We start from the raw sequence: 25,146 nt of genomic DNA, 5'->3' as shown, positions 1-25,146 counted from the left end.
TATCTGTTTTCCTATTTTCTGATCAAATCTTTTCAGAACCATGGACTCGACGAAGCGAGCGGGGAGGGATTCACAGTACAATCCAGTTCGTATAAAAATCAGAAGATATGGAATTTCAATTTAGTAGAAGGACGTTACAAGATCCCCTACGCCATTACTGATGACAGTTATTGTATGTATGATATATTGTTCCATCGCACGTCATAATCGGAAGCGTCACCCTCTGATCTGGCGGTTACATCTTCAATCAGTCTTTTAATATCTTTTATCATGGACTGTAATGTGCCGACCAATATTATGGGGTTATGGGGTGCAATATTACATCGCAACATTATATCTGGTGGTTGTGTTTCAGCGCAACGTTTCATCGACCTGATACAGGAAGCCCACTCCATGATCAGCTTGAAGACTTGCCTGGATTGGGTGCCACGGACCACTGAGACTTGGGAGAAGTTTATGGATTACAACAGTGACGCAGGAGGCTTCGGCTGCAGGTTTGAATCCTCAATAAATCACTGGTAACTAGGTTGAAACGGTTGTAATCGCACTCACCATGTTTCTTTTCCGGTTCTAATGGTGTTTTTTTTAATCAATTTTGGTGAGCTACTGGTCAACAGGCTTCACCTATCGACAGCCTCCAAGTCCAAGCTTCCATCACTTCAAGATCGCTCATGACTTTGTTTTATTTATTTTGTGCCATTTTCGTCATTGTGACGTGGTTGCCTTTAACAAGTCGTCTGTGACGTCATCAACAGTGCTAGGGTGGGGCGCGGGGAAGGCAAGAACGGGAACAACGAGGTCTATTTAAACGAGAAAAACTGCCCGGATGCGACCATCATCGCCCACGAACTGATCCATCTCCTTGGATTCATCCACGAACACGCGCGATCCGACCGCGATAACTACATCGTGATACACTACGAAAACCTTGAGCCGGGTGCGTGTCCAGTGTTTTGGCGTTTGTTTACAGTGTTTGTTAAATATCTATTGCAAGCTTGTAATTAGTGATTTATTTTGCAAACTTGACTAAACTTTAATTGGCGAGTTGATTAATTTCGTCACGTGTTCGTAGTTTATCAAGAACCGAAGTAAACTATAGTGTGCATTTGTGCAAGAATGCCGATTGTTTTGTGACAATCACCTTTGTGCGTCAGCGGCGCGAGGCCAGTACTTCCGCGCGAGCACCGATTCCACGAACGACCTGGGTACCGAGTACGACTTCGACTCCATCATGCACTATCCGGGATACGTGGAGAGGCTGCAACTGACTCTCATGTCGCGACTAGACAATGGTAGGTCCATGAATGTTGACAATCATCTTATTATGACGTTTGGTGCACCAGTAGGTGGGGTGGTAGCTTGTCAGTGAGATACAAAGCGGAATTAAACTCAGGTTCTTATATTAGTTACCACAACGACACATCGAATGCGCGCATCACACATGCTATGGTGAGATGCGGAATATGGTGGTGGAACCATGATTATAAAAGTCGGCAGTGTAAACTCTTTACAGGCCAACGCAGTAGCCCATTTCATCATCACATCCGTTCACAATCAAATACAATTGTCAAGTCACAATTAATTAATTCAAGGTAACAAGTTGGTAACAAGAGAGATGACTTGTCTACAGTATTGAATAAATATTGCGACTTGTCTGAGAAGCCCAATCTTCTGTTTGTAGTTATGTCTTATGGCCACCACCGCGTGTCAAGCTAGCAGATTATTACTATCCACCGATGGCCCTAGTAAGCTGAGCGTTTCTCGTTTGTGTTACCAGGGGAACCGGTCAAACAGATCAACAACAAGCTCTCGGACACCGATTACCTCGATCTCAACCGACTCTACGCGTGTGGTAACGGTGAGTGATTAAAACGTCGTGGGAATAGAAGATTCATAATAGTTTGAGACGCCTGAGACAATGATAATGATCCACATTCCTAGCACGTGCATTGAGCCACACCAAGTGGAAATGAGGTTCATTATGACAACAATGAAGGACAGATGGACTTGCGAGCGCTCATCACAATATGAATTTCTTCACCAAAACGCGATAAATAATTGATTCTAATCATTGGTGTCATTCTAATCATTCTCATTCTAATCATTCTAATCACCAGAGGCCAGTTCGTTTTGGAGCTCATGGGGGGCGTGGAGTGGGTGTGTCAGCTGCACAAGCGGAACAGGGAGAAGATTGAGGAAGTGCCTGAAAGGGAACTTGCAGGCGAGTCGGTAGCATAACCATAGACAGGATTAGATGTGGAGGTATGGATAAGGTCAGGTTAGCATCAACAGGTAGGCTTCATTGCTTGTGCATTAGGGAACGTTGTGCACTGAGGGATTGCTACACTCTTGTTTAGAGACCATCGCAGGCAACATAATTATACACCTCAGGGACCGTCATTAAGTTGTTCAGTTTATTTTATTGGTATTCTATTGAGCTGTAGTGGTGGGTAGACAGTGTAAATAGACGTAATGAGTGAGATGTAGCGGAAGCTTTAATTACGTATATATGCCACGTTATTAGATCCACTAAGCAACTGGTGATAATCATTTTGATGTGAAGATTGGTATAGTTCAACAGGCCATAGCACTAGGGCTGTAGGAATTTCCATCTAGTGCAGCGTACTGTTCATAATCATGAGAGAAATCAAGGGATGTAGTCGAAGGGGCGCCACTCCGCAATCAACGGCATGCTTTTAGGTGTCTTGCCGACACACATGCACATTGCACATGCAGTTGAGAGGTGTTGAACCAGGGCACTCACCACTCGGCTATATGGCCAAAAATTGGTACAGGTCCATCACACATTTTTCGTTTTCGACTTTTTTGGTATATTTTTTGTGTTCATCTCGAGTGGTTCAGGGGAATGACAAAGTTAGACAAAAGTATTTGAAGATAATTCGAAAATTGATTGATCTTTGCCTTATCAGCTTAATCCGAATCTTCAACCACCGTGTTCGACAAATATCATGAATTTGTCTTTAGTGGCTAATTTATATAAACTTTTTCTCGTCTGTGGAAATCTCAATATACCTTGGATCTGATAAAATATCATCATCTTCGCTTTTTGATCATCCTCACCGCCTCCTTACCACCCTCTCCTCCTCTTGACCATCCTCCTCTTGACCATTCTCCTCCTCTTGACCATCTTCCTCCTCTTGACCATCCTCTCTTCCTTCTAACCACCCTTTCCTCGACCGTTATCTCCGCTTCTGACCATCTTCTCTTAACCATCCTATTTTCTTCCTGACAGGCATGCAAGGAGAGACACAAAAGTCCTGAGTGGGAGGAGCGACCTTGTTCTGAACTCACTTGCATCAGCACCTTCTGCGCATGGTCGGAGTGGGGGGAGTGCTTTGGATGCGGACTCGGGAGACAGAACAGGTGACGCTCATCAACTCTGCAACTAGCTGTGTTGTGAACATCAATTCGCTACTGAACCGGTTCTAAATCAGATTTTTCAACACAAAATGCTGATTATCTTGTGTTTCGCTAATGTGTAGACATCTATGTAGTAGTACTGTAGACAGCTATATATGATTGAACTGACTCGTGTGAAAATAAATTTCTTTGCATTGTGTAGACATTGTGCTTTAAATTTATATAATTATATTAATTGCATACCTTGTTTATTAGAAGTTGTTGTTCTGAAATAACAAATGATTTGAGAATGACTATCTGTTGGTCAGGGTTTGCCGTACATAGTTCAAGGCAATGCGAATTGTTAACAAGATCTCTAGCTATCAGCACAGCTGAATTTTTATGCAATGATTAACCAGAGCTACACTATCAATCTTTTGAATGACAATGTTTTTAAACAGATTTTCTACCAATTATAAAATGGGTTCACTTTGATCAGTGACTCATATAACCAAGATGTCTAAGCCGACATACGGAACATTTCTTGAAGCCAGGATAAAACTTCGCGTTGCGTTTCTGTACAAAAAATCAAGCCAGCTGTATATACTTTGCTTTGGTACCACCTAGCGGCGATATATTGTCATGCAACTTATCTCTAGGACCCGTCAATGCAATATGCTCAATGGCGACACATGCGGCGACGGGCCAACCATCCAACACAAACAATGTTCGCAACGGAGAGAGTGTTCAGGTACGTTGCTTCAACGTTGCTTTCAGTTGATTTCGAATATCCAGTTAAGCCAAGATACTTAGCTGCTGTCGCAAGGATACATTTTTTGCTGACAACGAGTTTCTACCAAATGGTGACGTCACAGTCGGTACGTAACAAGTAAAAGTCTCAAAACTTGATATTATGGTATTTGTTGTTCAGTTTCGAATTCTGTTGTGGAGCTTCAACTTTTGCGGCTCGCATAATTATTTGGTTCTTGTTTTTTATGAGAACGCGTCGGGTTTCCATTCAGAGCGCAGTCTGTGTCGTCATAAGGTGAATCATGCAAGTAATAGTGATAGAACGACCTCCGCTCAGGCCTAACCCGGTCAACTCCTGCTCCTGGCTGATAGTGGCTGCGGTCTAGAGCCGGAGGTGTGTGCAGGCATACCATACATTGCTACTATATAGAAAATACTAGAGAAACACAGTATAACATCAAAATATTGTTTGATCTAAAGTCTAAACATTGAAAGACTTCCTGTCCTGCTCACATACAAAATGATTACACAACACAACGGATCAAGCAGAGAATTAAGTTCTTTTTTTACGGCCCAAAATTGTTCCTCAAACCTCAATACGGCCCTTCATGGTCCCACTCTTGGACCACTTTCAAGGAGATATTACCAAGGCCGGAAGCTCCTATCGGAATAGCAATTTTCTACACGGAACCTCTGGCCTCGGTTAAGATGTTGCCTCCGTTGCATCACTAGAGAGCAACTTTATCAAGCTAATGACGCATTCATCTACTCCTCCTATTTCAACTTAAACCCGGTTGTTTTGTTTCAGCTCCCCCACAAAGCACCCCCTGGAGTGAGTGGTCCTCGTGTACAAAGACATGCTCAGACTGGGGAAAGCACATCAGGTGGGTAAGGGAAGCACATGGGGTGGGTAAGGAAAGCACATTGTGTGAGTAAGGAAAGCACATCGGGTGGGTAAGAAAAGCACATCGTGTGGGTAAGGAAAGCACATCGGATGGGTAAGGAAAGCACATCAGGTGGGTAAGGAAAGCACATCGGATGGGTAAGGAAAGCACATCGGGTGGGTAAGGAAAGCACATCGGGTGTGTAAGGAAAGCACATCAGGTGGGTAAGGAAAGCACATGGGGTGGGTAAGGAAAGCACATCAGGTGGGTAAGGAAAGCACATCGGGTGGGTAAGGAAAGCACATCAGGTGGGTAAGGAAAGCACATCAGGTGGGTAAGGAAAGCACATCGGGTTGGTAAGGAAAGCACATCGGGTGGGTAAGGAAAGCACATCAGGTGGGTAAGGAAAGCACATCGGGTAGGTAAGCAAATCACATCAGGTGGGTAAGGAAAGCACATCGGGTGGGTAAGGAAAGCACATCAGGTGGGTAAGGAAAGCACATCGGGTGGGTAAGGAAAGCACATCGGGTGGGTAAGGAAAGCACATCAGGTGGGTTAGGAAAGCACATCAGGTTGGTAAGGAAAGCACATCAGGTGTGTAAGGAAAGCACATCGGGTGGGTAAGGAAAGCACATCGGGTGGGTAAGAAAAAAACACCAGTGTCGGTGCAGCCGTGTAGAGGCGCTGAGGAGTACATTATTATCTTGAATCTATTGCAAGCAGCAACAAGATAACCATACTTTAAAAAGTCTTTGGTATGATCCGACAGGGCATCGAACCTACCGATTCAGAGGTGGACGCACTGAACTATCGAACGGGTTTGTGTCAGGTGTCAGCTACTTTGAAATTGATGCTGCTGTTCATATCTTATTTAGAATCCGTTTCTGTGAGTCGTCCCAGCTGATATCGCAAACTTGTAAGAGTCATGAGCTGAAGGATTGCCCGAAGCTGGAGACGCAATGCATAGGTGACGTAGGCGACGACTGCGTGATTAGTAATAATAATGTTATTGGTTTATTTAATATCGCTCCACAACAGTTAAGGTCTTTAACGACCGTGACGCGACAGTTTATCGAACGACAATTTATCGAACGACAATTCATGGAAACGACAGTTCATCGAACGACTGTTTATCGAAACGACAGTTCATCGAACGACAGTTTATCGAAACGACAGTTTATCGAAACGACAGTTTATCGAACGACGAAGCACATATGCAATGGAATACTCAGGGGTTAAGGGTTAGGGTTAAGAGTCAGGGGTTAGGTTAGGGGTTAGGTTTTCGATAAACTGTCGTTCGATAAATTGTCGTTCGGTGAACAGTCGTTTCGATAAACTGTCGTTCGATTAACTGTCGTTTCGATAAACTGTCGTTCGATCAATAGTCGTTTCCATAAACTGTCGTTCGATTAATTGTCTTTCGATAAACCGTCGTTTTGATAAACTGTCGTTCGATCAATGGTCGTTCGATGAACTGTCGTTCGATAAACTGTCGTAGTACCTTTAGCGACAGAGCTCATTTTTAATTTTATATCAGGTTTATGATGTCATCACATTATTACCAGACTTGTTCTCTCCGCTCCGTTATGCAAGAAAGAACACAATCGGCCCCTTTTTAAAGTCTTCGGTTGGGCTTGATCTGGAATCGATCTTAGATATACCATAGCCGAAGGCGGTAACTACTCGGCCACTGAGCTGGTCTGAGATCTGTTAGCTGGTGTGGATAACTTTTCGTATTCAAATTGATTATGTGTCTTCAGAACGACTTCCCAGTAAGTCCGGAAGTTGTGCAGATGGCAATTTGCTTGGAGGAAGTTCCATACCACAGGGAGGTGCGCGCCGGTTGGTAGTAAAATGTTTGTGGTTTATCGCTGACCTTTGAACTCGTTAGCGCAGTGAATATTTCCATCCAACTCTTGCAAGAACAATCGCTGACCTAATTTGTGTTCTTTAGTTAACACATCTCTTCTTCAGTTATACACAGTCTATATCACATATCATCTCAACACATCTCATTTCAACCGCTATTTTTACTTACTTACTCCGGTTACGGTTGATCAACCATGCGTGTCCACTTGATCAATTGCATTCCTATGTCACCGTCCTCTGGAATTCTTTGAAGTTTTATCCCGTTTTTACATACCTCTATTGAAAAGACGTTAGTGCCGTGCTCATAGCGACTTCTTTCTGGCGTAATAATGGCCAACTCCGCAAGCTGGCTCTTGGTCTGATGCAGGGTTGTTGGTATTTTACCCAACCCCCCCAAAAAACAGGTGTTTTTTTAAATCGCTCTTAAAAAACCTAAGTTTTTCAAAAAAGCCCAACCCGCCTGGTTTTTTTTTAAAAAAGATGCAAAAAATGTAGATTCATGCTTATTTCACATCAAAACTACTTTTTACCAATGAAGTGCCTCTCACTCACAGTACATGGTGGCATAACTCAATAAAATAATGCACTAGGGCTGTTTAACTATGAGGCTTTCTTGCATAAATGAGTTTTAGTGTAGTACAAAGTGGCATTACTTGATTTTTGTGTACAGAAATATCCACTGTGTTTTCAATTTATCCTTGGAAATTTACTTCACTATTACATCCTGAAGTCATAATTTGAAGTTTGTTTTAAGTGCTTTGTAGTGTGTTTTTTTTTCGTTTTTTTAATAAAAACTGGACAAATTTGATGCTCTGGTTTTTTTAGGTTGGGTTTTTATGGGCTTTTCTCAACCCTGGTCTGCTGTTATCAAACTTTTGTTGTGGCAGCTTTGTACCATCTGTATGATGACGTCACAGTGCACATTTAATGCCTCGTTGTTCCAGGTTCGTTTTGGGCGGAGTGGACCCAGTGGACCCAATGCACGGCTCAATGCGGTGGAGGGGTGATTGAGAGGTTGGTGGTTTGTGGGCATTACGTTTGTTCTCTAACTATTATTATTTATTTGCCAACAATGGACATAAACCTCGTGGATGAAATAGTTGAAAGCGACAAACAGAAGCTTCACTCTGTGACTCACTGTCTCAAAGTCCATACGATAAATAAAAGGAAAACTTTATTATCATAATGAAAAAGCTTCTGGAAAAATCTTTCACTGTAGCATACTCGACCCAAGCAACCTTTTAACGAGTTGCCCTTGCAATACGTAGATTCAACGTCATATTACGACTTGACTAACCTTGCAAGGTTCCCACAGGGTCCGGTCATGCGTTGGGAAGGGATGCACAGGGAAAGCCAAGGAAACGAATCCATGTAACCAACAATCCTGCCAAAGTGAGGTTTATATGATGAGCCAACCTCTTAGACATCTGATTCAACGAGATTCTATTAAGCTCTTGTGGAAACCAAGCGGGCAGAACGATGTTTTCTTGCGCTTTTGTCGTAGACTCGTATTTTGTTGCACAATTAATTTTTATCCGTGTTTTTGTAATGTGATGTTTTGCTTGTGACGTCATCAGTGACGCATGGTTTTGTATTTAGCCGTCAGCGCTTGGAGTGGTTGGGGGAAGTTTGGGCCTTGCTCGGCCTCCTGTGGGGGAGGGAAGAGAGAGAGGTAGGTTCCTTAGAAAGGGGGATGGCTACAAACCAATTCAAACCCATAAAGTTGAAATTCATGGGTTTAACATTATTCAGACCGTACATTTCTTTTTATTTCAATGTTGCCATTTTTATGAATTGTTTTATTTTCCACTTTTTTACTTGCACATGGAAATGCGATATTTTTTTTAATTAAACGAAATCGGTCTCCAGGACAGAATTTCGAGTCATGAAGCAGTTCGCCCAGCGACCAACCTTTCAATCGGAAGGCGGGTTATCTGCCATTGTGACGTCACTTATTGATGGTTGCATTGCAGGACGCGAACATGCACTGCGGGAGGCAGTTGCGTTGGAAGGAACAGCGATGAACAGAACTGCGCAGAGCATTCCTGTCCCGGTGGGTTGCTTGTAACTGGTTTGTGTTTGCTAGGAATGGAGGGAAGAAATAATAATGTAAATATGAATAATATAAGAAATGTGAATATAAGAAATGATAATAATAAATAATACTCTATTGGAGTAATAATAATGTGTGTTGCTATATAGCGCTGTATCCATCGCATATATGCGTTGCTCCTTAGCGCTTTACAAAGCAGACAGGGCTCTGCCTACAGTTTTATCTCTATGATATAAGTTATCGATTAATGCGGCTTCTATTCCTTCTAATATTCACTTCTTTTTGTGTACCATGCCTGTTCCAGGGTTAGGCGTTCATGTATAGTTCTTTGCCTCTATCCCGGTATTTAACTGCATTAAAAATTGTTGAGGTTGTATCGTGAAGATGATCCTTGAGGTTATTGAGGAACCTCTTCACTCAGCCTCATTAAATCTAAACTCCTAAAGTTCTTTGAATCGATTGTAGTTGGTGCAGTGACGTCATCGCCGATTGTTGACCGAACAATGTTGTTGCAGTTGTTTCAGGTACGTGGTCCCAATGGAATCAATGGGGGGCCTGTTCTGCGTCATGTGGTGGGGGGAAAAGACAGAGGTAATCATGAATATACTTCCCTCGTTGTGTGCTTGAGCTTGCTTCTTCGTGAGGTAATAAAAGAAGTCTTTACTTTTTAGTTTTTTTTTTTTTTCTTAAATTGAATGTCAGATTGCTTTCAGAAACAATGCCCTTTCACGCTCTTCACTGGAAAATCGAAAGCAGATCTATAAAGTTTCGCGTGTTGTGAGCTTAGATTAGTGCTCGATGTTACTGCTTGCTTATTCAAATAGAAATCGTTTCTTTGTTTGTCAGGACAAGAAGTTGCAGCGGACCGACTTGCCCAGGCCAGTTCAAGGAGTCAGGTCAATGCAGTCCACAAGCCTGCCCTGGTGCAGGTATGTTGTCGCGATGTGAGCGCGCGTCGAGTGAGAGAACGGGTGACTTGTACCGGGAGTGGTGGACCAATAAGAACGTGGGACCAGAGCCTCGGAGATTTGGTGAATTTGTGGAAAGAAGTCCCATTGAAACTCGAAACGGGTTGGGGAGACTGATACGGCCCCGACTTTTTAAGATAGACGGTTGTTCTTTTGCAGTCATAATGCCAGGCAGGCAGAACCATTTACACCCGTAGTGGAAAATAACCTACGGAAAGTGTTTGCTTCCGCCACCCTCTTGTTGTCATCCTACATACACCTATTCACATTGTATTGCCTGTGATCTCCTGACCGACTGCTTTAATAAGCGATTAGGATAGAAACCGTGTCTCTCGCAACACGAAGATTGGTTTGATGGCAATTTTGGGCCGATTTGCAAAGCTTCAGAAAGGTTATCAACTAAAAATTTGTTTAAGGTGTGGTTAATTACAAAATGACGGGGCTATAACCTGTGAAGAACGGAGAGTTATGCATTGAATTGTGATTCTAAAGCATTTTTATTTCAGGTGGAGGAAATCAAGTTACTGCAGGTGAGCTGGTAATAGCCTTGCCTTTGTCGGTCATAACTAGCTCAGGGACTAGTTGCACGAATGACCCATTGTCACAATGTTAAGCTGCAGTGATGATTAATTATCACTTAATGAAAAGCACGATGCTAATAATAAAATGATAATCACATTTTCGTCGGGCTTTTCCGCTCAACCATGCACCAATTGGGAATGGCCTCTTCCTCCTCCTGTGAATGTGGTGCCGAGGAACAGACTGCAGACCACATCATCAATGACTGTAACATCTTCCAGCCACCTAACGGAGTGGAAGGTCTGCGTGTCATGGATGATGAAACCAAAGACTGGCTGCTCTCTAATAGCTTTCCAGTGTAGTCCGGGAACATCGTGAATCTGGGGTGGTAAAAGGACACACCCTCGGCCCCAGAGGCTCACACGACGACGACATTTTCATATTTGATTGAGCTTATTTCAATTATCTCCTACGAAATAGAAATGAATATGTTGTAATAGTGAGCAGTTGATTAACGTTTGGTTTGATTTAAAAAGACGTATATAAAATGTTTCCCTTGATACTATTTATGTGCAACATTTCATTTTTAATAGTATGTTTGTTTATGTCTTGTGCGTAACAATGCAAACTGTCTTGTGTGTATAGTTGGACATTACATCACTCGCATAACCTCAACATTGTTTTTGTTTTATTCGTGGGCAAGATTATCAAATTTAGCGATAGATGTGAAATGTTGACTTGTTTTGTTGCACAGCACCTGGTGTTCCCGCGTGGGGGCCGTGGGGACCATGGGCAAGGTGCTCGACCAGTTGTGGGCCAGGGTATCAATTCAGGTGAGGTAGCTAATGTAAATCGTTGACTATGAAGGGAGAGATTTCTTCCCACAAATTTATGTTCCCTCAAAGCTTCCACTTTATAATGTCTTTATAATGTCAACCCGGACTATAATGTCAACCCGGATTATAATGTCAACCCGGCCCGGACACTTCGCTGGTCTGGTGACCATATTTCAACGATCACTACTTTTTGACAACAAGAATGAGAAACAGACTTCGTGTGGTTGTCAGTCGGACTCTTGAGATTATGTGTTTATGTGCAATGTGCAGGGATAGACTATGTCTGGGTGGACAGGTTGGAAAGATCTTATGCCCTGCGAGATTCCTTCCCAAAGCTCCTCCAGTTTATGAAAAAGAAGGAGAGCCCAGAGCATGCTATGTCGCCTCTTGCCAAGGTAATTGATCGTTGTATCAGCTTTATGGTTTAAAGGTAAAGGTGATGATCCCATACTCGATTCTAAGTGTCGGGAATGAGGCTTCTTGAAGTTAGGCTTCTTTGAAGCAAAATGGATGATGATGTGATCCCGTATTTGAATTAAGCATCGCTTATGAGAAGATAAGGTTCTCATTGTACGAAGCTTTCGGCACTAAGGAGAGTAGGGTGGCCAGTTCCTTTCTCTCTGCCGCCTTTTTTCAGCAATGCCCACCCAATGTACTTTATTACCTTTGAGTAGAGGTGAGCGGTGTTTTCAACAACCAGCTTAAGCTGGGAATCGAACCAAGTTTGTATTATTGGAAAACCAACGCCTTATCCACTGCCCCATCTCATTTTTGGTTTATTAGAGACTGAGTGTAATACGAATGAGTTTGTTGTCAAATGAATGAGTGTGGTACATTGCACTGTCTATTGTTTTACTGTTTTTTTGTTTTCCCTTTTTTGCAGCTCCACCGTCTGTTAGGACCACTCGACCAACTACCACCCCAACAACCACTCTAGCTCCCACTACCACCACTACAACGACAACCACTCCAGCTCCAACTACCACCACCACCACAACAACAACCACTCAAGCTCCAACTACCACAACCACCCCTGCCACCACTACTAAAAAGATCACTACTCCTACACCAACTACAACGACTACCCCTACCACCACTACCACTACCACAACCACTACTACGACCACTACAACTACAACTACTACTACTAGAGCCCCAACACCTCCCGCGCCTCCTGCTGACAATGCAGGTTTTAAGCCCCCCGATATTGGCCATCGAGGTAATGTTTATGGTTGTTGGTACTTTAGAGCTTTGTATTATTGATGACTTCACTAAAGCAGCGCGGCGGAGTAACATCTTCCCATCGGTCACTTTGTTCATTGCGTTTGCAGCTTGAAGAGAACAAAGACTTCAATCTTCTGATTACTTTATTATACACCATTTTATAAGTTGATTCGTTTAATACCATTTAAGCGTTAAAATTACGTTGCAGACACCATTCAAGTCATGTTTTTTTTTATATACCATAAAAAATGATTTGCTTGTTGATTATTACCATTCAAATGAATGCTTTATGAAACATAATGGTTCCATTGTTCTGGTTCCAGCCATATATTGGTTCCACTGGTCCGATTGGAGTGGATGTGGTTGCGATCCATCTGAGACCAACACGAGAAGTAGAGAATGCAGTACGCTGTTTATCGATGTAAGTGCCGCCTTGTAGATATCGCTGTGGCCGCCATGATGGTGAACCACCACTTTGGGAAGCAAAGTGCACAAACTTGTCGTTATGTTCAACGTTGCAGTTGTTAGAAGTAGCAGGAGCGGACCCAGTGAGTAACTTTAGGGGGGCGATATTAATAAAACAAAAAGATGTGAAGGTCTTTATTTATCCGATCTTTCAAATACATCATGAATGAAGGTACAGTTCTGTATTTTTGGGTGAGCGACCCCCTCCCTTTGATCCGCCACTGACAAATGGTGAATGTGAACTGGTTAATTCAAATCTCGCCGTGTGAGGTTGAAATTAACTACCTTACCATTCACCATCACGTAATGGGCAGCAACATCTGAAAGGAGTAGTATGTACAATTGTACATGGGTTCCACTCGGCATAACATCATAAAAAATCATAAAATTTATCATTTTTTGAAAAAACCATAAAATAGTCATAAAATTTTACCTCAGTCATAAAAAATCATAAAAATTCCAGCTCATTTGATTTGGTGGTTTAAAAAAGTTAATTTTTTATGTGGACAGTTTTCAAAAGCAGAAGTGGTCTTGGATACCTACTGGTACCTAAAAGTAAAACTTGTTCATCTAGGATCGAATCCACCGTGCTTCACCGGGACAGAATAGTGAAGCCGCCCATCCAGCGAGTCGTAAGAGGCGACTGATGGTACTCCGCAATAGTGGCCGCCTGTGCGGTGCTGGGGTACCCACTCATGAGTTGTATGGAAATGGTCACTGCTCTTCCCGGGCTCTCTAGAACATTGCTGGAGTTCCGTGGCATAACATAATAATATGTGACGCTTTTCTTTATTGTAATTTATAAATCCATTATATTTGTTAATATTTGTTTATTGTAACTGCTAGTACAAATAGAAGTAATTTAAAACACTTAGGAACAATCTCAAAGAATGAGAATAACAATCTTTTCTGAATCCGACACTAAAATTCACAAAGCCCTGCTTACCAAATCTTTCAATCCAACACTTAACAGTCAGCTTTTTGCCGCAGGATCCTCCTATCTGTTAAACGTCTTTAATTAAATATCACATGTTGTGCCGTTATCAATTTTGTTGCGTAATCAATTCTCTAGCAGTTCTTACTTCATTGTAGTACAAATCATTTCTCAAAATGCTTGACAAGGGCTAGATGTTTAGCCGAAAACGTTTGCAATTTTTAGTTATTTTTCCTGTGTATCATGATAAACGCCGTGTTGTTGCTTGGTTTCGTTTGCTTATGCTTGAAATCCCTCCCTTAAGTCGCTGGTATCTCGTCAGTAGTGTGGATTGCTTCCAAACTTTTTTGGCGGATGTAACTTCAGTTAAGCAATATAATGTAGCCGCTGCAAAAGCATAAAAATAGCATAAAATAAGCAAAAAGATCATAAAAAAAGCATAAAAAAAGCCAATTTTTGTCATAAAATCATAACAAAAATTAAGATTTGTGAAGTGGGACACCTGTATGTAGTACATGTTGTATGACACTTAGAAGAAACTTCTTCACCTGGTTCGGTTTCTAAGGTCCAGTTCTAACAACTTGGTAGCAGGCTTTCTTAGTTCGAAAACAAATATTTTTGAATCACTTGACTCAGGCTGACCTCGGTTGTGTCATCCAACAATGACAAGCTTGTTACGTCATAGAGGATGGAGATGCAGTTGATGTTGTTTCAGGACTGTGAGGTTTATTACCAATCGTTCGAGCCCGAGAACGCGCATCCCGTGGAGGAGGCGTCCTGCGCGGAGGTGGACTGCACTGCTGAGAGTCAATGGGGAGAGTGGTCTCAGTGGAGCGAGTGTTCTGACACTTGTGGTGGTGGATACCGGGCCAGGTCAGTGAGTGGTCACTTCACTTTCCATCATATGAGGTAATAATACGTTGTGACAACGTCAGAAACTGCTCAAATAACATAATATGACGTCATATGTGTGCTCTATAATGTCTGTTGTCCTTCTGTATCTTGCCTAACATGACGTATTTTACTAGCTGGCTGGTATGATTTCGACGTTTGTGAGACGTATGATGTTTAAAGACGCTCTCTTGTTTAACCGATACAAGTGGCACGTGAGTGAAATCGCGCCTTTTGTGTTGATGAAATGAGTTACAACTTCGTTGAAGTCACGACCGCGACTTTGACTTTGTAGGTCGAGGGATTGCGGGGGTGGCTCCCAGGCTTGTACGGGGGAGAAGTCGGAAGGTACCGAATCTTGTAACGAGAATTCCTGCCCAGGTAAGCTCCAACACTTTTGTGACGTCTCATTAGTGTTTAACGTTATTCGTGACGTCATCGGTTGCGATGCTGTGTTGTTGCGTCATGAAATATCGCGCTTCCCTGCTTCCTTTGTGGTTGCGACTATGTTATGAAGATGGTAGCTTTAACGCGAGATCTTGCATCGTTAACATGGAATGCTTTCAGAGGGAGATGGGGAGGATTACGAATACGATTACAGTTACGATTATATATGGTCGTCGGTGACTGGCGATTGGACAAAGCGCAACTTCGGCCAATGTAAGTGAAAGATAATGACTTTTCTCTTGCCACCGATATTAGCACGAGACCGAGAGTTGAGAGTCTAGTAAGCATGCACATTGCACATACTTTTAAATATGACATTCTTTATCGTTACTATATACATTATAGGCCTACACCTACATGTATCATTTCTGGCAAATAAACCCTTCACTGATTGATACTATGCGTATGAGCAATCAATAGTACGTGGAGTCTCAACTCTCTGTCTCAACGTTATTGCACGAGGGTGCTTCTCCAGGTTAAGCTTTGTTAAGCTATACACAATCTTGCGCATCGGACAAATGCAAACAAGATCTTTCTGCTGAAGGTACCTTCTGGTGACGTCACCCGTAATGACGTGATATTGTCGTTGCAGCGTCAGTGCTGAAGTGGTCGCAGTGGGGAGTGTGGACTGGTTGTGATAATTGCGTCAAAACTGGGTTTGCAGTGAGGGAGAGAAAGTGCATCGGCGGGTCAAACTGGGTGAGTTTGTGACAGTGATTGCGCTGACATGAGGCATAGATCGTGTGGTGCGGCGAGGCTGGCAATTTCCATTTTCTTTGTATCAGCCCAAGTTCTACGCCTTTGAGTGTAGAGTGATCTTGCCACTGGATCGACTTAAAGCGTTACTCTCTATGTCGTCATCAATGAACAAGTTGATCTGTTCAGAAATGCGCAAGCAAGTTACGTGAACAAGACGACAACAATGACCCCCACTTGGGGTACATGAAGTGTGCTGATATCACCACCTGCGCTGGGACCAACGAGTGGGGGCCTTGGAAGGAATGGGGGCAGTGCTCCCAATCGTGCGACGGAGGCTTTCAGATAAGGTTTGAAATCACAAATATAACTGTGGAAACGATAACATTGATAGATATCTTATGTTCTTTTGAATCTGGTATTGCTTTTTTCAAATACAGTTGTCTCTGCGTATATTTATTATTTACTGTTTTTTAATTAATGCCAAGCGTAAAATTTCGTGTAATGAAATGGATAGTTAAACTAGTCCAGGTTTTCTCACTACAGGATTTTAACCCATTAAAAGCCGCCACAAGTTCCCTTTGCTCTTTTTAGGAAATATTTCCGCCACAAAGTTGTATTGTCATAACTTTTTAATTAGTTTAAAAAAATTTGATGATTTTTGCTTTTTTGATGCATTTTTTTGTTTGCCTTTTAAAAGGACACCGGCCACATAGTCAAATGTAAATCTCGCGATACCTTAACATAAAAAGGTGTTTGTTTGGGTAGAAATTTGTCAGATCTTTCTTGAAGGACGTTTCAAAGTTATTGTATAAACATATTATATTCACGGGAGCCATCGGCGTAGCTAGTGGGAGGGTGTCCCCCCAGTAGGCAGTCCCCCCTCCGGTCGGAAGCTTGTTGCGGCAGAATATTTTTAAACGTAAACGACAAAGCATAGAAAGAATCTTTTTTGAAACGGATTTGGCTCGAATTCTATTTGCTGGTTCTTACTTCAGGCGTTCAGGGGTGCAAAATCATTTTCTGCCGCGGGCGGCACAAACCATAGCTATACGCCACTGACAGTCGTCGGCTCCAGCTCGTATCCGAGCATTGGTTTTATCTTCAAATCGAAATTGGCTTTGGATGGTGATGTCATATATGGCTTTGGAGGCCAGTCTATGATGGAAAAACGTGGGCAAAAGTCACATTGTATGGAGGGTATGGATTGTATGGAGGAGGACGTGGTAGTTTTAGCTTTTTTAGCGTTCCTTTTTCTTAGGCTTCTTGCGTCCTTTTTTTATAAAGTTTCCGTGCCTTCCCTAGATCTTTTTCTCCCGAGTGATTTGTCACTAGCAAGGTTTTCCCATGAATCCAGATCAATGTTTGCATGGTTGAGGGAGACTTTCAGCTGATCTTTGTATCTCATATTTGTCTTCTGGGGGGCTTTTTCCTGTCTCTAGTTGTCCCTTCTCATGACATGTCCTGTCCAGCGAAGACAGTGCGAGTTCACCATAAAGCATTATTCGTGGAAGCCTCGTTGGGTCCATTCACATGACATGTCCTGGCCAGCGAAGGCAGTGTTGCAATATGGTGGCTTCTGAACTGGGCAACCTAGCGCGATCAAGGATTGCATTGTTGGTGAGACAATCTTCCCAACGAGTGCCTAGCATTTGACCCAGTTTCCTCTGCTGGAAATTTTCAAGACGTGTGATGTAACGGTGGTATCATGTCCACTGTCCAGGCTTCACAAGCATAGAGAAGGGTGGATAGAACGACTGCCCGGAGGACCATAATTTTTGTGCGGATATATATAGCATGGTTGTTGAAAACACAATGTTTAAGTCTTCCATAGGCACAATGTGCTGCTTTTACACGATGTTCAATATTCTTTGACAGTTTAAGTTATTTTGGCAGCCGATTGTAGCATCGAATAGACAGCGATAGACACGTGTTTCGCCCATGAGGCTGGGCTCATCAGTATCGCACCGTATTCTTGCCACTTGAGTAATCGACCGCCGCTTTACCAGTCAGTTTAACTCTTATCTTTGTGGAAAGAAAGAGCCAACAAAACCAGCAGGTGCCAGGGGTAGGTCAATGTGAAGAAAGGCGTTCTTCCCGGCTATCAGCACAAGGCTGATTACTCACTAGCACAGCGAGCTGCAGTGACGCTTCGCTAACCAGAACGGTGTAGCTTCCACGCCAGCCATTGAGACCTCCAATTAAACGTTTAAGTTATTTTGGCAGCCGATTGTAGCATCGAATAGACAGCGATAGACACGTGTTTCGCCCATGAGGCTGGGCTCATCAGTATCGCACCGTATTCTTGCCACTTGAGTAATCGACCGCCGCTTTACCAGTCAGTTTAACTCTTATCTTTGTGGAAAGAAAGAGCCAACAAAACCAGCAGGTGCCAGGGGTAGGTCAATGTCCTAGGGGTAGGTCATTGACCTACCCCTGGCACCTGCTGGTTTTGTTGGCTCTTTCTTTCCACAAAGATAAGAGTTAAACTGACTGGTAAAGCGGCGGTCGATTACTCAAGTGGCAAGAATACGGTGCGATACTGATGAGCCCAGCCTCATGGGCGAAACACGTGTCTATCGCTGTCTATTCGATGCTACAATCGGCTGCCAAAATAACTTAAACGTTTAATTGGAGGTCTCAATGGCTGGCGTGGAAGCTACACCGTTCTGGTTAGCGAAGCGTCACTGCAGCTCGCTGTGCTAGTGAGTAATCAGCCTTGTGCTGATAGCCGGGAAGAACGCCTTTCTTCACATTCTTTGACAGTGTTACAAACAGCCAAAAAATGTGGCCATGTGGCCGGTGTCCTTTTAAAAGGCACCAATAAATATAAAGCAAAATAAACAAACAAAAGAAGCAAAACCTTACACAAATTAGAGTGTAGTAGGAAGCACAATATTATAGAGTGTCAAACTATGAAGAGACATAATTCATATATATTACTAATAGGCAATAAAACTTGCATGTTCCTCCTCACTTCACCTCTTCCGGCTCTTTTCATTTTTCAACAATCTTCAAATTTTCACAAAATCCAGAAAAAGTACGTTGTTCTCAAACATTTATCAACACCTTCCAAAATAGACCCTAAACAACTACTAGCAAGTCCAAAATGATTCAATCAAAACAAGATGATGCAATACTGATGCATTCAAAACGATGTCCTTTTAAAAGGACAACGGCCGTAAATGGGTTAATAAGTTGATCCAAGCATCTGGGGATATATTGTGTCACAATCGTATAAATATTTCCATGGATACGTGGCCACAATAGCGTCGATGCTATCTGTGATGGCCAAGCAATCCCAGAATGTTATTGCGCAGCAGCATCGAGCGTTTGAACATTCACATTCACAAATGCTGTGTCTTTTAGTTTAAGTGGTTTGTAGTGCACTGTGGCGTAACAACCACCGCTGACGACTTTGCATTGTGCTCCTTCAGATACCGGGATTGCAGCGCGGAGGATTATTTCTTGTGCGGGGAAGTGAACTTTGATACGAAGCCGTGTGAAACGGACGATTGCATCAGTAAGAAGGAAATATAATTTGGGGTTGCGTTGGTGGTTGTATGGGGCTGCTTATCACATACCGCGGACGCAAGAGGGTCTGTCGCTTGAGATATACAGTATAATAATTACATAATTGTCGTCGGCTCTAACTCGTGTCCAAACATTTGCTTTTGTCTTCAAGTTGTCGGATGTGGTTTGGAAAACACGTCTGGTGAAAAAGACGTGGAAAAAGTCATATTGTATGGAATACATTGGAATATAGGCTTTTGCCCACGTCCCACTTGTTTATTCAGCTTTTCTTATGTTTGTGAAGTAAGAATTTTGTTGTACACTAAATTTATTGATTGTTGCATCTTTGTTCGATGTGGCTGCATTTGCTTTCAGGGGAACCTGAGTGGACAGCGTGGGCCCAGACCCTCCCTTGTAGCCTCCCATGTGGTGACGAGGGGCTGAGGGTCATGACGCGACAATGCCCAGAATCGAACTGTCCGGGGCAGTCGTTCAAGTTGGACGAGTGCAATAGGATTCCCTGTGAAAGCGATGACGAAGGAGCGGAAGATTGTGAGTCGATGTTTGTTATCGTAGCGATGTGGCCGAACTTTCCTTTGTTGCGTCACTCATTTAGCATTTGCTGTCTTTTATGTCGGGGAAACATTTGTCGCGTTTTCCAGTTTGAAGTTTCTTTTACAGTTGACATGTTGTCAAAAAACAACGAATGTCCTCAAGTTTCATATAATTGTGTATCAACGTGGGAAGACACCGTGAAAAATGACATGACAAAAAAACGTGAACCTCGAAGGTGGCAACAATGGAGAGAGGTAGAGAATCACTGCAGACAAGTGGTCGACCGTAACGTTTCAGGATTAAGATCAGGCTTCTTTGAAGCAAAATGGATGATGGTGATGATGATTGTGTATCATATTCGCATTGACCCCTCTTTGCCGTGTCCGCTGTCCATGCTTGTGCTTAGTTGTTTACCACATTGACTTGCAATAATAAGATACTAGATAGTGATATAGTCAATGATATGCATGACCACTACATCGGACCATACAACAGACCACACCATGTGGCTACAGCGAACGGATTGATAAGGTGGTGCTTCCTGTTCACACTGATCCCAAAATGCATTTGAAACCAAACCGAGTCCAAAAGTTAAACAAATGGGCTGCAGCTACCAAAATTGAGAACCACTACATGTAGACTGTAGAGTCGGTTAGCGAATGCCTACAATCATCTCCAACAGTAACGCGACTCCTTCACTGGGGCAACATATTGGTCTACGTGATGACCTCAGAGCATTGTGTCGTCACGCCACATCAATTTAATCATACTTACGTACAGCTGGCATCTTCAACCCTGAACGCGTCGCAGTCTCCAACCCTCTTTGTGACGTCGCCTCTAGAAGCAGGTGGCTGTTCGGCGACTTCAACGGTGACGACAGAGTCGACTCTTTGTGCGGTAACGACGTGGGACAGTTGTAAGTTGGCATCGATATTCATTCTGACGACATTACCTCCACGCTGCTGTTTGGTTTCCCTGTGTATTGTTTGGTTTAACTTTTCGGGTATTTGAGGCGACACCATACGCTACATCAAGAATACTCACCCGCGATCCATCTTTGTCTCTATTGTCGTCTTTCAGTGATGTGCGTCATCAAGCTGGTAGCTTGTGGTGTTGCCATGGTAACTTACGTCTGTTGTGACGTCACACAGCCAAGTGGGACTGTCCGATGCTTCGGGGAAGATATCCACAGTCGCATGGAGCGGATCGATCAGAACGTGTGGAAGAGGACTCCGTTTGTCCGCTGACTTCAACGGAGACGGAAAAGAAGACCTGCTTTGTCAAAATAAAGAAGCGAGGTTTGTTGATTGTTCTGTCACTGACGACTGTTGTCGCGTCACAGTCAAGTGATGTCATTGATATTTGTGACGTGATTGTTTGTTTAGCTCTCTGTCTATCAGAGCATCGAATGACGGCGATTTCTCGTCCACCCCGCTCTACCAGGGAAGGTTCTGCGTGGACCGTCAAGACGTCGTGGATGCGTTTGACGCGGACGGCGATGAAAGGATGGATGTCCTCTGTTACCATGGCAACACCGGCTTACATGAAGTCATGCTGAGCACTTTCACGTGATCAGTTTCAGCCAATCACCGCTCGTTATTGAGCCAACTTTGACAGCAATCATTTCGACGACAGGACAATAGCAGCGCGTCCACCTGCCCATCACGGCGAACTATCTATTGTGGAAGAGGGGCTGGATTCATTTCAAAGTTTTCGTTTATATTTTTCCTATATTTGATTATTCTTATGCGTTGTTTTTTTCTTTCTTGTAGTCACGTAATATATTTAGTAGGGTGTTTCATTTTTTCACCATTTTTGAAATTCAAAATGCCTGGGGTCCCATCTGGTGGTATTTGGGGTAAAAAGTTTATACCTCAAATTTTTTCAAATTATGACGTCATATTGAGATGGTCCACGAGGTTTGAAATTTTTGGGCCTCAAAATATCGAAATTTGGCCGTATCTCCGGAACCGCTCATCATAGATCGACAAAATTAGTATCAAAATGCGCAGAAGGGTCGGTTTTCTATACCTGATGTAGAGAATATTAAGGTCTATCTGCTTCAAAAATAAAGTTATTTCAAAAAATCTGATTTTTGGTTTATTTTCTCCTGATGAACAGAGATCAGGTGATCAATGTAACAAGTTTTTCTGTATTTTTCCATCTTGGAAGCTGCTATTGCGTGATAATAGTCCTTGTTCGTTTTGCAAGAGATGAAATGGTAATTTGAAGGTATTACTATTATAATATTAATGTAACCGTTGAGGAAGAGGTATGCTGCTCACCTGCTTTAGATTAAGTGTCATTATGGCATTAAAGTCAGATATTAGTAAGTCGATGCAAAACTTCAAGGAATTGGAGAGAAATGTGCTTCCCCTGAATTCAGATATAGTCAGTCACTATTTTTACTTGAGGAAGAAAGTAGCCGAAACTAACCCTAAGTTTTTGAAGACAATACCCCATTTAAAAGATGAACTGCTGAAAGACGTAGTTGGCATATGGAACAAACCTGGTCTTCCATTGCTTAGCAAACAGAGAAACCTAGCACTTCTGGCATACAATCTGCCAAAGCATCGGCACTACTATGTTTGAAACAGAGAAAAAGAAATGAAGTAGTTAGATGTCTACACAGCAGCGAAAGCGACTCTGATGGTGATATGAATTGGGAAGATGATAAGGAATACGAGCCTCTGAAACCAGCTGTTTGGGGAAAAGTGTACAAGAAAGTACATTCTTTTTCCATAAATGATAGAAGTTGTGTACTTGCTGATCGTAGGATGACTTCGGTACGCCAGCAGTCAGATCTTATGAGGTCGGTTCTTGGAAAAGATCAAGTAGCTGCTGCTGCATCACCTTCGACAGTATACCACCAACGACAAAAAACGAGAGAAAAATCTCTCATGGAAAGTGAGAACCTTCTCAACTCAGCTTCTGCCATGCAGTTATGTTATGATGGGCGCGTTGTCGATAAAATAGATCAATACGTTTTCTTGGGTCAACTTGTTGATGATAATAATGGTATAAAACACGAAAGTGTGCTTGCTGTTAAATCTTTTCCCAAAAGTGTGTCGGTCGCTGCAGAACTGATTTTTTGGCACCATCATCCAGTAGGCTTGCAGTTGCAGAGTTCACCTATCCCAAGTATATTCAGTCATGGCTGATACGACTGCTCTCAACACAGGAAAAAAGTCCGGAGTCAATACTCGACTGGTCAATTATTTTAATGATGAAGTTGGTCATGATATTCATACCCTTTAATGCATGCTCCACATGAACGAAATATATCTTTCCCATGTCATTTCTTTTGTGGACGGCGCCAAGAAGGGTCCCGGAGCAATGCAAGATAGGGCTTTGCTTAACCAGATAGCAAGACTAGAAAAGCCCAGTACTGAAACCTTAACACCAACTATTATTATTACGCAATCACAGCTTCCAAGAGTGGAAAAATACAAAAAAACTTTTATCTTGATCACCTGATCTCTGTTCATCAGGAGAAAATAAACCGAAAATCAGATTTTTTGAAATAACTTTTTTTCTGAAGCAGATATACCTTAATATTCTCTACATCAGGTATAGGAAACCGACCCTTCTGCGCATTTTGATACTACTTTTGTCCATCTATGATGAGCGGTTCCGGAGATACGGCCAAATTTCGATATTTTGAGGCCCAAAAATTTCAAACCTCGTGGACCACCTCAATATGACGTCATAATTGAAAAAAATTTGGTGTGTAAACTTTTTTCCCCAAATACCACCAGATGGGACCCCAGGCATTTTGAATTTCAAAAATGGTGAAAAAATGAAACACCCTAATATTTACCTTTTAATTTTACCTTTTATATATATAGCGCTTTTATATAGCGCTTGTTGTGCGGTTTAAACTTTAAATCTGTCGCTATTTTTGCAATAAATTCTATTGTTAATGTTGGCAGCTTCATTTTTTCACTGTTTTAAATGCTAAGTTTAAACTTAGACCTGGTGGGACAACGTGATCAAAGGAATTATTAGAAAAAGTCGCAAATGGTTACAATACGTTACCTATCTCAGTGTTCAATTTTTCATCGTCCACTATTTTAAAGCACTCGCTTGCATTGGCTATAAACTTGACTAAACGAACCTCGACACAAGCAAACCATCGCTTTGTTTATTTACTCAAAATAAATTGTGTCTGCAGTGCCAGCACAACCAAGTTTTGTATCTTAAAATGTAGCCAAGATTTGTTTCATTACAGATACTTTATTTTTGTGATCTTCGACTTTTTCTATTTGATCTTGCGATTTTAGCTTCGTTGAAACCTTTGGTGTCCCCAAATATTTATGTTTTAGATCCCTTCCTGGCAGTTGTGCTTCTGTTTGCAACTAGTTCGGCTGTTTTTATTTACCCAGTTATCAGTATTGCCGACTGTGTGAGGATGACGGAAAACAAGATCGATTTAAGACTGAAATCCAAGCTTCTGTTCCTACGTCACAATAATGACAGCCCAGACAGCGAAAACGTTGAATAAATGGGAAAATGACGGATTTTGCTGTCTGGGAGTAACTCTAGCCACAAGTGCTCATAGAAATGCACATCTTGGTACTGCTCATGCGTAGATAGTTCACTATGGCACAACTTGGTGTTAACCACCTCAAATAAAACGTCAGGAAAACATGCTAGATTGCTAGGTCTATGCATAATATCTTTAGACTGTCCCGGTGCCCCCCCCCACCGATAGCTCAGTTGGTTAACGCGTGATTTTGTAAATGAAAAAGCTTCAAGATCAAGCGGCGCTGGTTCGATTCTAGAGGTGTGCACTTGGGAAACGGATTCTAAGGACTGCTCTCAATTCAACGGCACCTAACGCATGGAATAATTCCCCGGTAACAACACTTCAACAATCGGAAACTTTACTTTGCCAATCTCGGTAACCGGCCTTGCGTCAAGAGCCTCTACAAGTATGCAAAACAACCAGGAATATGCTATTAGGAATAACCTATCAAGGCTTTGCCAGTCCAAGGATAAAGATTCAAAAACCACTTCAGAATTTCAAACCATTTTGACCCCGAATCCTCGTTTATTATGCTTTGCCGACTTTCGTTTAAAAAATGTTTGACTGCGTGAGTCTAAAGTTGGAGGAAAGTAGAATAGAACGACGTGTGCCTGACCTAGCCTACTGGTTCCCGGATAGCTACTTCTTGGCAAT

General features: G+C 42.5%; 1 protein-coding gene across 2 annotated transcripts; it reads left to right on the top strand.

The window, feature by feature from the left end:
* The first annotated feature begins 1,164 nt into the window (after window positions 1-1,164).
* Window positions 1,165-24,403, top strand: LOC145784435 (SCO-spondin-like). 2 transcript variants are annotated; one of them, XM_082596251.1, is made up of 28 exons: window positions 1,165-1,292; window positions 1,778-1,858; window positions 3,254-3,384; window positions 4,020-4,111; window positions 4,919-4,994; window positions 5,870-5,961; window positions 6,755-6,826; window positions 7,808-7,877; window positions 8,179-8,255; window positions 8,463-8,535; window positions 8,837-8,916; window positions 9,432-9,507; window positions 9,763-9,845; window positions 10,391-10,414; window positions 11,158-11,236; window positions 11,510-11,634; window positions 12,123-12,458; window positions 12,787-12,884; window positions 14,578-14,735; window positions 15,049-15,134; window positions 15,321-15,413; window positions 15,793-15,899; window positions 16,086-16,246; window positions 19,334-19,419; window positions 19,785-19,961; window positions 20,745-20,880; window positions 21,116-21,262; window positions 21,350-24,403. In XM_082596251.1, the coding sequence occupies exons 1-28, from the start codon at window positions 1,290-1,292 to the stop codon at window positions 21,534-21,536; spliced, it is 3,006 nt and encodes a 1,001-aa protein (XP_082452377.1). In that variant the 5' UTR covers window positions 1,165-1,289; the 3' UTR covers window positions 21,537-24,403. The 2 variants fall into 2 exon arrangements, with proteins under 2 accessions (XP_082452377.1, XP_082452386.1); XM_082596260.1 differs by lacking the exons at window positions 1,165-1,292; window positions 1,778-1,858; window positions 3,254-3,384; window positions 4,020-4,111; window positions 4,919-4,994 and having other exon boundaries at window positions 5,868-5,961; window positions 6,755-6,836; window positions 21,350-24,402.
* The last annotated feature ends 743 nt before the right edge of the window (window positions 24,404-25,146 follow it).

The sequence above is a fragment of the Aplidium turbinatum genome, chromosome 1 (genome assembly GCF_918807975.1).
Source record: "Aplidium turbinatum chromosome 1, kaAplTurb1.1, whole genome shotgun sequence".
Taxonomy (NCBI): Eukaryota; Metazoa; Chordata; class Ascidiacea; order Aplousobranchia; family Polyclinidae; genus Aplidium; species Aplidium turbinatum.
Note: the sequence above shows the minus strand (reverse complement) of the source record. Positions and strands in the feature narration are given on the sequence as shown.

What these genes read in the sequence shown, in the direction of transcription:
- LOC145784435 (XM_082596251.1), top strand. An exon ending in GGTGGTGGATACCGGGCCAG is followed by an intron (nt 14,736 to 15,048) that starts GTCAGTGAGTGG and finishes TTGACTTTGTAG; the next exon opens with GTCGAGGGATTGCGGGGGTG. An exon ending in TGACGAAGGAGCGGAAGATT is followed by an intron (nt 19,962 to 20,744) that starts GTGAGTCGATGT and finishes ACTTACGTACAG; the next exon opens with CTGGCATCTTCAACCCTGAA.